At 38.2% G+C, this 14,101-nt stretch overlaps 1 protein-coding gene across 48 annotated transcripts in view; it reads left to right on the forward strand.

Annotated features, from left to right (window-relative positions):
- Rims1 (regulating synaptic membrane exocytosis 1) overlaps nt 1-14,101 on the forward strand; it is a 468,064-nt gene that overhangs the window by 394,553 nt on the left and 59,410 nt on the right. For 38 of the 48 annotated variants that reach the window (XM_076915147.1, XM_076915148.1, XM_076915153.1 and 35 more), the window contains one exon: nt 10,087-10,322. The exons of 3 other annotated variants lie outside the window; for them this stretch is intronic. In XM_076915147.1, coding sequence (XP_076771262.1) covers nt 10,087-10,322 — 236 coding nt within the window. The remainder of the gene's footprint in view (nt 1-10,086; nt 10,323-14,101) is intronic. 7 more of the 48 variants (XM_076915149.1, XM_076915151.1, XM_076915176.1 and 4 more) reach the window with 1 other exon arrangement.

A 14,101-nucleotide genomic window follows, 5' to 3' on the forward strand; every position in this document is an offset into this window, starting at 1 on the left:
GGGTCGCATATGCTTTGTATATTCAGTGTTTTCCTTTCTATTAATTTGAAGGAATAGTCATGGGGTTTCATTCCTGCACAGTGTTGGTATTATTCTGAAAATGGTAAATGTATAATGTAAAGAAGTACTCAGTAACTCAAAATGCATTTTTATACCATTTTTTATTTTATTTTTTTTCACAATCTGCTTTTATACCATTTTAATTACATGCAAGTATTACAGCCAGTTCTAGGTTAAGGAACTAGCAATACAATAGATGCAAATAGTCAAGTTACAAGCAATACAATAAACACAAATAGTCAAAGAACAAGCAAGGCGATAAACAAAGTCCCGTGATCCCTCCCATGATCACTGTTTCTAAGGGTTCATCAGGATGACCAAAATATCTGAGCCTACTTCCTTGTCTTAGCGCAAAGTCAAAATACATATTTTAGTTGTCAGATTGGGAAAACCCATGATCCAACTACAAATATTACAGTTATGAAGTAATACCATTCTTATTTTAAGCGAAAAATAATGTGGAAGAATAAATGTGTGGGGAAGGGGGGATATAAAACTAAATGGCCAGTGGTGGACTCACCTCTTGTCTGCAGGTATTTCAGTAATTGTAACACAACTAAGCATCTGGGAGAGGGGTGTAGCCCAGGGGTAGAATGCTTGACTACCACATATGAGATACTAGGCTCAATCGTCAACACTGCAAAGAGAACAAAATTATATATTAAAAAAGACAAATATAATCAATTCTTATGCATAGCATGATATGAAAAAAATAATAATAGGGGTTATACAGGTATGTCAGCAAGATTAGAAAGAATAAATATCTAATGGTAGTTTACAAATCTAATCAACATGAACAGAGAAGAGAGCAACTAAAGCTATCTTTCTACCTTGTTTATGAGTGTATACTAATAAATGGGGCACATTTTTTCCTAGATGTCTGTTTCTTTTGCCTTGATGTTTCCCGGGATGGGATGGACACACATGACACCAGCATGTGTGGGTACACACACCCACAGAGAGAGAAAGAGAGAGAGAGAGACAGACAGAGAGAGAGAGAGACAGAGACAGAGACAGAGAGAACATTCCAAGCAAAGCACATAAGGTGTCCCAGGGTAGAGAGAGGATCAAGAGCCAGTGTCCCCATCTGTTTGTTGCCAAGGCTCTCAGGTAGGTGGAGGGTGAATGAGTTCCCTTTCTCCATGGGAACTGGATGGTTTGTGGCATCAGAGAGGTCTAGATAATCTAGGCAATGACAGGGAAGCTGGTCCTGCTACAGGACCCAACAGGTGGGAGATTTCAAAGTCCACTGAGCAATTAATTACTTTGAGTGTGGCTAGCCTACCATGTGTGTGTTTCTCTTGGAGAAGGACCTGGAAGCCAGATATCATAAGTGCTTAAGTGACAGATACATTAATCTACCTAGGTACTTTCTATCTGTCTGCCTTTCTTAGGCCAGACTCCTAGTCCTCATTTGGAACTGCTTTGGGGGTTTTGCTTATTTGTTTATTTTCATTTCAAATGTTATCACCCTTCCAAGTTTCCCCTCCACAAACCCCCATTCTCTCCTCCCTCCCCCTGCATCTATGAAAGTGCTCCCCCACCCACCCACCCACCCACCCCTGCTTCGACCCCCTAGTATTCTCCTACACTGAGTCATTGAGCCTACATAGAACCCAGGGCCTCCCCTCCCATTGATGCCAGATAAGACCATCCTCTGCTACATATGCAGCTGGAGCCATGGTTTCCCCATGTGTACTCTGGTTTTTGTTACAAGACAGGAAAAACAAGTTGCCACAAACCTTCTGCGTATTGAATTCTGTAGGGAAGAAAGCGAAAAGGAGGGGGAGAGAGCAGCAGAAAAGGAATATGAGAATACATTAGCACCTACTACAAAATTTCATCAATACCTTGTGTAACTCATGATGGGTTGGAAGAAGTCAAATATTCACCTCAGTGATTATTTCCCGCCTAATAAGTGTGCTTATAAAAGAAATGTATGAAAAAGTCTGACAGACATTTGTGATGAAATGAAATCTTACAGCCAGGCTTGTGGCTCACACTGATAGTCTGAGCATCTAGCACTCGGGAAGGTGAAGCAGGACAATTACGAAGAGTTGAAGAATTATGAAGAAGCTATCCTGGGCTACATAATAATACCTAGATCATTATGGATAACAGTGTCAGTCCTTGTCTCAAAAACAACAAATAAAAAATGCAGTCTTAGCAAACTAAGAAACAGTAGTTCTTATTGTGAGGCTAAAAGTTAATCTGAAATAATTTTAATTAGTAATACAGTATAATTTTAATTAGTAATACAGTCTAGAGCGGTTCACCCCTTGTGTACACACATGTGCCAGTACTATTCATCAGTATTGACAATCCCCTAGCCAGGGTTACATGTAGCCAGGGGACCAATGGAAGCTGTGGAGATTGGAAATGCATTAGAACATTTTGTTTATATGATAATAAGTGCAGAAAACATAAAAGAATCAGAAGAATCAACTGGTGTAATGTATAGGTCATTGGATATAGGATCAATATACAAAAAGGACTAGTGTTTCATGTGCTGGTAACAAACATTGGGAAACAAAATTAATAATATATCATTGCATCTAATATTATGTAACATGAAATACCCTAGGGGAAAAAATGTGAAATTTTGGGACAAGCTAATAAATAGTGTGAAAGGCTAAAATCCTAAAGATGATGTATAGCCTTGTGTTAACAATCAACATGTGTGTACAAGTGAGGAAAAGATTCAACACATATTAATAAACCATCATATCTGAAGACTTGGTCTGTTTGAAAGGCATGAATCTAAACATATCTATTTTGAATACATTTTCCAGTTATTGTTCTGGACTGCTTTTCCCCAACACTTTTGGGAGGCACTCTGATAGGCGTGAGCTATCAAATGTCACTTCTTATGTTTTATCTTCCGCAACTTAGAAGCTAGAGGCCTGGTTGTGGTGTCTTAATATTGATCAGCAATTTCCTATTCCTATCTCCAATGCATATCTGCAAATGTGTCATTATAAACTTAATGTAGCAATGAAACAATGTTTCTTGCTGAAATTCAACAACGCTGTGAACAGACTTGTGGGATATATGCTGTGCAGTCCTAACTGTTTACTGTGTATTACGTCACTGCTCTCTTACCCTTATCTTGAAGTCATAATGGGCCCCTGACTGTCTTTGATAGGTATTTCTGTAACCCATAGGAGAAGTACAAGTTACATACATAAGTTCCTTCTACAAATTAGGTACCTGTTATCTATTTCCTTTTTATTTCTGACAGAATTATGATTTAACGTAGTTATTACATATATTCTATATAACTTTTATCCTGGATGGGCTGCAAACTTAAGAATAGAGCTGTTTTTGTTAGCCCCGCGTGTCCTGCTGAAAGACCACAACTTTTGGGAAGGAGATCTTACTTCCTGTCTCTTTATTTGTCACAAATGTTTGCCCAGCCTCCTTACACTGTAATAATGCAGCAAAAACTTCTCACCTAAGGGTACACATTAGATTGTCTTATATGGCCCATTAGGTTTTATATCTCCAAGGAAGGAAATGTCTTCTCAGTTACATTACAGTGAGCTCGGGATGGTTCACTTTCACTAAAGTTTATAATCGTAAATCACCAATATTATTTTTTAATTTAATTATCTATATAGCCATAGATGGGATCTTAGTGTTTAATAACTAGCACTATTTTCCTAGAAATTACATAAAATCATCCTGTCCATACTAACGACACTTTCCATCTATGTGTGTATAGATTTACTATCTTTGTCATTTTATAGTTTGTGTGTGTGTGTGTGTGTATACATCTTACAGTAGGAGTAAAGTATTATCATACCAAGCTCCATGTAGTTCCCCCAGACCCAGCTAAGTCCAGCTTGGCCGTCTTTACTACCTGTGGCTCTAATATCCATCAGCAACAGGAGGCATACACCCATTCCGTGTGATGGATTTCTCATTATTGGCTCTGCACATACTCATCAATTGTGTACTACTGATTATTTTTCCCTTTGTTTTCCAGACTGAAAGCTCAAATTAGTTATGCCATTGTCCATCTTCCATGATATTGAAACACTGTTTGATTAAATACTAATTTATTTAACAGATAAAGTCCCTGTATAATGGCTTAGAAAGGAATTCCAGAGAAAATTAAGTTACATATTATTAAAATAACATTATGTGTTTGTATTATATGCCCACTGGCAAAATTTAGGAAATATACAAGGCTATTTATTTTTAAATTGAGATGCATTTACCGTATTATAAAATTCATTCTTGAAGTATACATCCATAGTCTTTTATTGTGTTTATAAACTTGAAGAAACAATACCCATTTCCGATTGTATAATTTCTGTCATCTCCCCAAGTAAATTCATACATGCCAGCACTGTACCAAGTCTTTCTCCCTGTTGAAGGGAGATCTGAAGTATTTCTTTATGGACTTCACTCAGACATTTTCCTGAGATGGATTTTGACAATACATGGGCATTTTTTCTAGCTCCTATTCTGATGGGATATTTTCAATTTCATTTGTATTTTAACATCTGTCAATATTTCGTTCTTTTTTGTAGTTGGCAATACATCATTGTGTGGACGTATCTCATTTTATTACCCATCAAATTGTGGTCATTTGAGTTACTTCTTCCCTAGTGTTTTGAATAATGTTGCTTTGGATATTTATATGTGGCTTTTTATCAATACATGTTCTCATTTATCTTGAGTGAATTGCTGAATGAAATTGCCAGGTCATGTGATAACCTTTAAGTGGAGTTTCTAATTCATATGAAACTCTACATTTAACTGTAAAAGACAAAGCATTACCACTGTTTAACATTCCCACTAGCAATATTATGTGGCTTCAAAAACCTCAGTAGTTAAAATTATAAAGCTAGTTTGACATATTTACTTTGCAGACTTCAATCCTTAAATTGAAATTCTAAAACAGTAGAGTCTCTCTATCTCCCTCTGTCTCTCTCTGTCTCTCTTCCTCCTCCTCCTCCTCCTCCTCCTCCTCCTCCTCCTCCTCCTCCTCCTCCTCCTCCTCCTTCTTCTTCTTCCTCTTCTTCTTCCTCTTCTTTCTCACCTTCTTCCTCACCTTCTTCCTCTTCTTCTTCTTCTTCTTCTTCTTCTTCTTCTTCTTCTTCTTCTTCTTCTTCTCCTTCTCCTTCTCCTTCTCCTCCTCCTCCTCATCCTCCTCCTCCTCCTCCTCCTCCTCCTCCTCTTCCTCTTCCTCTTCTTCTTCTTCCTCTCTCTCTCTCTCTCTCTCTCTCTCTCTCTCTCTCTCTCTCTCTCTCTCTCTCTCTCTCTCTCTCGTAGCCTTGGCTATCCTATAGTTAGTTTTATAGACAAGTCTGGCCTTGAACTCAAAGAGAACCACCTGTTTCCCTGCTTCTGTCTCCCAAGTGCTGGGATTAATAGCAGATAAAATGCTAATGTTTTACTTTACTCCTTAGAAAGAAAATGGCAGGATTAGAGCTTGCTTTAAGGTGATCTCGAAATGTGTGTAATTATTATACACAGGCACACAAGCATGCTCACACAATCATATGCATACAATCACTGCAGAATATAAAAGGATGGCTGAAATAAAGGATTTCAAATAAGAATTTAAATCTGGATCATGTGATCTAGGTCAATAAAAGCTGAATCTGCTGCCTTATCTTCTGTGCTACAGTAATGACTTCCAAAACCAGTTTTTGCAAAGTGGTAGAAACAAACCTGACATTAGTCAGTACAAATAAGGAGAAAGGTGAAGCATGAACAGAGGATGCCTGGAAGACAACTCTTAAAAAGTAGTTGGAGTGGAGCTCACAAAAAAAATGTAGCTTTTATTGGACTGCATGGAGTGACTTAAATCATGAATGTTTATGGATCATGTTTTCACTTCCTGCTTGAAAATGGAAAGGGTATATCAGATTTGGAAAGGCATACACGTTGTGCTAAGTATAAGATCACACCTTAGTATTATCAATACAAACTATGAACCATGGTACTAGCATGCAGTAAGACTCCAAACAGCTTCATAAAGCAAAAGTCTTCGATATTTCTCTTAAAGGATCCAATTATACACTAATGATAGGATTAACTTTTTGATTGAAAATAGATTTTATTTTATACATTATGTTTTGATGATGTTGATCCTGTCCACTTTGCCACCTGTCAGGAATCCACACCCCTTCCTTCTCTTATCAGAATATACAATATAATAATATAAAATAAAAACAAACCAGAATACTACAAACAGAAAAGAATGAGCCAAAGGAAAGTATAAGAAGCATATATAGATGTAGAGAGATACACACTTGCTCATACAGAAACCCTATAAAAACACAAAAGGAAAAGTCTTAATATATACACAAAGGACATGTAAAGGGAGGGAGAAGCCCAGACAAAGCATTATGAGGCAACCTCCAAAACTGTCATCAAGTTCACTTTGTGTTGGATATCTGTGGCTGGGCACAAATTCTGGCCTTAAGAGTGGTTTGTATACCCAGTGAGACTCGATTGGATCAGTTTTCAATCAGAGAGAGCTTCTGGGTTAGGGACAGGGTCATGTGTCTACTTCACCTTTCAACACCAGGTTTCTACTTGATCCATACCTGTATGTCCGTCCCCTATACATGTTGCCACTGTCTTATGAGTTCAAATATGTGTAGGCCCTCATGTGCTTAGAAGGCTTTGTTTACCCCACACCCTCTTTCTGTCTCCTCTTCTGTAGGGTTCTCTTAGATCCAAGGGGAGGGATTTGATGGAGACACCACACTTTCTTCATTGAAAATAGGTTTTCAATTAAATAACTCAGTAAATTAAATGAACATGTATCTGTGTTCTCCTTAATATATCCATGAAATGGAATATAATTATAGTTATCAACTTTCATTAAAAGATAATTCATTGCTTCTTAGCCTTTTGGCTAAGGTCAAGTGTTTCAAGTTCTGAGTGTTCCAAGGTCTTTGACTGCCTGCCATTGTCCATTTGTGGGTCTCTGTATTTGTTCTCGACTACTGCAGGAAAAACAAAACAAAACAAAAAGCTTCTCTGATGAAGACTGAGGTGGATGCCATTAGGGGCCATTTTATTTCTATTTCCTTTGGCAGATTAAGATTTGATTGTCCCCTAGGTCTCTATTCAGGTCTATTCTAGGTCTAATTTCAGGTCCTTATCCACCTGAGCATATTGTGGACTTTAAACTAAACAGATATTGATTGGTTACTACAACGAGGTTTTTGCCACTAATGTAGTAATGCATCTTCCAGGCAGGTCTTCACTGTAGGTCAAAAGTTCTTTAACTGTGTGGCTTTTTACCTTTCTTCTTTGGTAAGGTGAACACTAGTTGGTAAGGGCAAGACACTGGGTAGGCAGGCAGCAGCTTGATTCTTTCATGTTCAATGAGTTGGGTAATTGTTATCTTCAGCAGTGCAGGCTTACCATCATTTTTGAAGAGCAACAGAAGCTGGATGAATAAAGTGAAGAAACGGGGCAGGATGGTGTAGAAAATTTATTTCTACTAAAGTGGTGAACTTGTATTCATGAACCAGACCGAATATGTTGGTAGGTCAATTGAGCTGAACAGCCTTGACCTCTCCCACTGAAAATCATATATGTTCCAAGACTTTTAGAGAGCTATAGACATCCTTATGTAAAAACTATTGTAAGCATCTAAACAAATACTTTGAATTCCAAGGAGAAATAATCTTAGATTGTCTTACACATATATTTACTACAACTTCTTACTACAGACCTCTCAAATAGTAACTTTTGCTGCCCACATTTCTGTGATTCTAAAACCACTTCTCAGCATTGCAAAAATATTGCATTGTTAAAATAAAATATCCACGATAAAGTTTTGAACCCTCCCAGCTTACCTTAAATATTTTTTACATTCGGGATGTGCTGAGAGGCATTTGATTGTAACTGAACACTTCATCATGAGATGAAGAATGATACTCTGAGTTCCAAAGTAATACTGTTGGTGAAATGACATCTTATACTTGGTCTTAGCTAATAGTCCAAGGAGCAATGACATTAGTATTTTTTCATGGAAGTTGAGAGGTATAATAAAATTCCACTTATGGATATAATAAGGACAAGGCAGCCCAGTTAGGGGAACAGGATCCACAGGCAGGCAACAGATTTAGGGACAGCCTCAGCTCCAGTTGTTGGGAGACCCACATGAAGACCAAGTTTCACATCTGCCACATATGTACCAGAGGCTTCGATCCTGCAAGCATCTTTAATAATAGTGATGGAGCTGCAGATATGGCTCAGCATCTGTTTGCTTTCTATTGTTCTGATTTGTATATGATATAGACCTTATACAAAACATCTCTTACTATAATTCTTTACCTACTCTACCTTACTATAAAACGAAAAATTATCAAAAGACAGACTGAAAAACCAACGATAGGATGCATTAAAAAATACTAATAAGTAAATAGGAAGATGGCTCAGCTGATCAACTGACTGACACATAAACATGAGGAACAGAGTTTGAACCTACATAAGCCAGGAAAGGTGACTTTTCAGCCCCAGAGTTTGGAAGGCAGATACAGGCCAATGTCAGCTCTCTGGCCAACCAGTATAGGCTAACTGGTAAGCCTCAGACCCCAGTGAGAAACCCTCTCTCTAAAAGGAAAGCAGCGAGCTCCTGAAAAGGGCAATGTAAGGTTGACTCTGCCTTCCATCCACAAGCACAGAGCCAACTGATACAACCAACGCTGCTTACTTCTTAGTTATAAGTGTCTGACTGAGGGTGGATAAGTTTGTGACTGTGAGAAGGACCCATCTTGGAAGTTTATATAGATCTATCACAGAACTGAGCAAGTCAGTAATAGAAAATGGAGATACTGAGAGTGTGCCTGAAGAGAAGATAGAATTATAGTCCATTCAAATGATTAATGAGCACACAGAAGAATTTAGTGATAAGACTTATTAAAAGAGAAGTGTTAGAGTTGGTGTTTTTCATTCATTTTTCCTTTTATTGAAAATATATTTTCTCATATAATAGATTCTGATTATAGTTTCCCCTCCCTCTGCTCCTCACAGTTCACCCCCACATTCTTTCCTCTATGGATCAACTTCTGTCCTGTCTCTCATTATAAAAGAACAGGCTTCTAAGAGATAACAACCAAACATGACAAAATAAAATATAATAAGATGGAGCAAAAACCATCATATCAATGTCGGGTATGGAACAGAAGGAAGAGAGTCTCAAGAGCAAACACTAGAGTCAGAGAACCAGTCAGGACTCCCATAAAAATTCTAGGCTAAAAGCTGTAATGTATACATGGAAGACCTCCTGCAGACATACGCTGAGCATGTGCTTGCTATTTCAGTTAGAGTTGTTGGTATAGACAATAAAGATGAAGTGTGCAAATGATCTAAGACTTTTTTTACATAAATTAGTTGACCCCCCCGCCACACACACACACACACACACACACACACAGTCCCTCCCACCATTCCCCCTCCCCATCTCCTCTGAGACAGTAGGAGGCCTCTCTTGGGTATCTCGCCACCCTGGCACATCAAGTCTCTGCAGGGTTAGGTGCATCCACTCTCACTGAGGCTAGACAAGGTAGCCTAGTTAGGGGAACAAGATCACAGGCAGGCAACAGTCCCCACTTCAGTTGTTGGGGTATCTACATGAAGACTGAGCTGCACATCTGCTACCTATATGTTAGGGGTCTTGGTGCTGCAAACATCTTTAAGAAAAGTGATGGGGCTGCTGCAGTTAAGAGAACTCACTGCTCTTGCCGAGGACCCAGGTTCAATTCTCAGCACTCACATGACAGCTCATAACCATCTGCAACTCCAGTTCCAAGGGATCTGATGCTGTCTTCTGACTCCCATTGTCTCTTGCCTTCATCCATGCACATCAAATGAATATTATTTTGGAGACAAAAATGATGTGATCTGAAAACATGTGTAGTACTCAGCTGGCTCTTTCACCTAAGAAAACAATGTGTCTGGATTATTTCAAGAGAATTAGTTCTAGAGTTTCAGTTATGCTGACCTGTAATTTATGGATGCATATATGTTTTTACTTTGTAAATATAGTTCATTTACCCCCAAAATGCAAGGCAGACGGATGGGGACTTCAGGAAGAGCCATCATCAAGAGCACCAGTGTAAGTGGAGAGATATATACACTGGAACACAATGACGGCAGCCAGTCGGACACAGCCGTGGGTACCGTCGGAGCCGGCGGAAAGAAGCGGAGGTCCAGCCTGAGTGCCAAAGTGGTAGCCATTGTGTCTCGGAGAAGCAGAAGCACATCACAGCTCAGCCAGACAGGTGAGCACAGTGCTCTCCACCCCCCACTCCTGGGCTGTGTTGGAGATGCCGGGGGTTGTGGTCTTCACGCCAGGACTTGAGATAGAACTGTGTGTGTACTTGCTTTCTCTTTTACTGTCTGAAAAAAAAAAAATCTGCTGAATGCATGGTCTTTGTTTTTCCTTTTATGCAGCTCACCGAAGAAGGTATTGTTGCTTAGCTTATAAAGCGATTAAATGTTTTCCTTTAAATTAAATATATATATATATATAAAACAAAAGCCATGTTTACAAATATGCAAGGAAATGCAAAGAAATGTTTGATATCTAAATTGGTTCATCTACAAGAAAGGAAACTCGATTCTTATTTCCAAAATTTTACCTAACGCTCATGCACGCCCCCGAGGCAGTGAATGCCCGTACTTTTTGTGGAAAAGGTCAGTTGTGCAACTCGAAGTATTTATTCTTCAAGGCTCTGCGCAGATGCAGCTGAGCTCCGTTTGTTACAGTTTCAATGCAACAATGCAAGTGAAAAGCCAGTAGCAGTTGTGACTTTAGAAGAAAATGGGTCAGTGGATTTATGCAAAGGTTGTTTTCATATAATGTGTGCTTCAGGCATTTTTTTATGGAGTCAAATATTAGAAGTATACCCTGAGGGTGTGTTTTTATGTGCATACACCCAAACAGGGCGGGGGGGCGCTCATGGATTTTTGCACTTCAAAATACAATAATGCACTCGTTAAAATTTCATAATATTTGATTTTACATATTACATAAACCATCACTATGTTCCTATTAGGTCAAAGCAAAGGTAGAGGAAATTGTGAAGCAATTTAACTTGCCAGCTAGTTTCTCTTCCTGTTAGTATTGTTTCCGTGTTTCCTCCTTAATAGCAATACCCCTGTGGTCACAGCATTTACTTATGGAATCTCAAAGCTCACTCGGCTTTCTAGAATGTCTGTTTTAAACAGTATTATGTACGATGATGTTGACAAATAAATTGGAAGACGTTTTCAGCCATTGAACCACTAGTGCATGCAATCTATGGCTTCAGAACTGTGTCTGAGACGCCAAGGAACAGAAAGTACCAAGATGGTTGAGTATCCCAGTAGGATAAGATGCTGTTTGCTGTGTTTATAGGAAAACCATTTGTCTGCCTTGGTGTTGGCTTTTTTAAAGAAGAGTAGAACAGGCAGCAGTTCCCCTGTGCATTATTTTGTTGTGGCAAATTTATGGTGGTGCTTCCTCCTCCACACCTGTCTCTGTCCTTATGCTCTGCCGCATAAGGTGTGGAGAGAGGCTTTGACTATCAGATTGTAACTTGGGCTAAGGAGATGGATCGGCTGGGAAAGAAAGGTACTTGCAGCCAAAGTCTGATGACTCAAATTCACTCCCTGGTACACACAGATAGAGGGAGAAAACCAACTCTAGATTGTTCTCTGACCTCCACTTGCATGACCTGACATGTGTCATGTCTGTGTATGTGCACAAATACACAGGAACACACACACACACACACACACACACACACACAAAATCTTTTGAGACAGTGTCTCTCTACATAGCCCTGGCTGTCCAAGAACTTGCAATATAGACCAGGATGGCCTTGCACTCACGGAGATCCACCTAACTCTACCTTCCGAGTGCTGGAATTAATGTTCACCACCATGCCCAGCTACTTATGTTTTTATTGAAATAAAAATGTTACCGCTTGGATTAGGTGGAAATGTTCTTAAACGCCATGTAAAGAAGCCTGTGTTGCCTATGTGAGATGATATATGATCCCTCCTCTGCCCTCTCTTTCCTAATCCCTGTTCCTTCTTCTCTTCATGACCTCCTCCCCTTAGTTAGTTTCTTCATTAGCTGAAAATATTTTTCTTAAATTTGTATGGAAGCTATTCAGGTGCAGCATCATAGGATTAAATAACTTTTATAGAAATACTTTCCTTTGCTTTATTGGTTTAAAATCGATTCCAACTGTGCTTACGTGTTGAATTCCACATAACACCTACCTTACAAGTAAAGTGCACTGTTAATCATGTTAATAACTTATATCAAGTACACGGCTTGTGAGATTTGGTTGCAATAAGTAGGTGCAAAAAGCATATTGGAATGTGAAGAGAAAATAGCAAAGACCTCTGTCTCACAGCCTCCCTTACTTCTCTGCTCGCATCCCTGCCAGCAGATGGTACTGGGTATCCTCCTATGAACTTTCCAGGTATCACATTTTACAATTTTCTTAAAGAGTATTACTTATAAATTATATTATTTTCATATTTTATATTATTAAATTATTATAAATTAATAAATACATTTTATTTATTTTATTTATTTTGTTTATTGGTTTTTTAATTCCTTTAGTAATCTTCCCTTAAATCTTAACTGGATTTCACCACCAGTGACAGATGTTGGGAATTCTCTGGTGTCATTCTTGCGACCTCAGACCAAGCCTGCCTTCCCCAATTCCATCCTGTGCTCATGGGTTCCTCTCCCTCCCTTGGGAACGATATGTTGTCATTCCTATGAACTCACCAAAATTCACAATATTTTTCTTCCAAGCAGTCTCTTTATTTATTATGTCATGTTTTACCTTCTCTATTGATTTATACTTCTGAATTCTTTATTGCCCAACAATTATGGATTCATTTTGATTTCCTCTTTAAACACCTGGAGGTTCCTCATTTTTAACCCACCCTTCAAGGAATATAGCAGCTTTTATAATCAAAATACTACACATTTCTTCTAAGCCCTTCGCCAAGGCTAGTATTTCCCATTCCTTACCCAGTATGTATCAAGCCTAGGACTAGTGATTTGATTTTTGTAGTTGTTGTTGTTGTTGTTATAAAATAAAATCATTAACATCTGACTAGCGATGAATTTCAGAGAGCCTTCTGGTAGAGGAATAGTTATATGGGACTTTGTAATGGAGTGAATTGATCAATGGTTCTCAAAAGACAATACATATTACTGATACATGAAAACAACCTGGAGCTTGTAGTTAATATAAATCTCTAATTGCTTTTACTATAGAAATCAGACTTGGGTGTAGGACTTGTTACAGCTAGCCTGGATCACAGGTCCTCACTGTGTGTTGTCACAAATGACACAGTTTGAAAAATGTGAAGGACCCAGAAGTGGAATTTAGCCCCATCAGGAATGACTGGCCTCAATGGCATCATTTACTGGCTGTGTTTCTATGGCAACAAGTATACACAAAGGAGTATTTTGGATCATTGTTCACAATCAAGCAAAACCACTTTTCACAACTATCAAAATCACAGAAAATGTATATAAATACACAATTTGTTTATGTTTTGTATGCATTATATTGGAATTTACATTTAATACTTTTAATATATATTTGTATGTAATTAGCTTATATGTGTTACTATAAATGATATATAATTTTTATATAATTATAAAACATATGAGCTTCATATGAGCTTTGATTACATAAGTAATTATTCTGATAGAATATTTTAATTTCTAATCATATTAAAATCACCCATACAACATCATCTAAGATTAAAGTAGAAACAACTTTGTAGAATACGATATTTTTAGGAAAATAGAACAAACAAGGGAGATTTTAAATAGTGAATCCAGGTACTAATCATGCTTTAATGCTTTCTGCTAATCAAAGATAACTAGAAACAAAATTTCAAGGAATTCAAAAAAAGAAATGAACGTGATCAGAATACAGCTCAGTGAAATACAAGATGCCATCCCCAGGGAATGACAGGAGTTAAAGAAAGGAGACAACATGGGCAGTAGGGTTGGAAGCGGCAGGAACTGGGGATG

Source organism: Arvicanthis niloticus, chromosome 17 (assembly GCF_011762505.2).
Source record: "Arvicanthis niloticus isolate mArvNil1 chromosome 17, mArvNil1.pat.X, whole genome shotgun sequence".
NCBI classification, from domain to species: Eukaryota; Metazoa; Chordata; class Mammalia; order Rodentia; family Muridae; genus Arvicanthis; species Arvicanthis niloticus.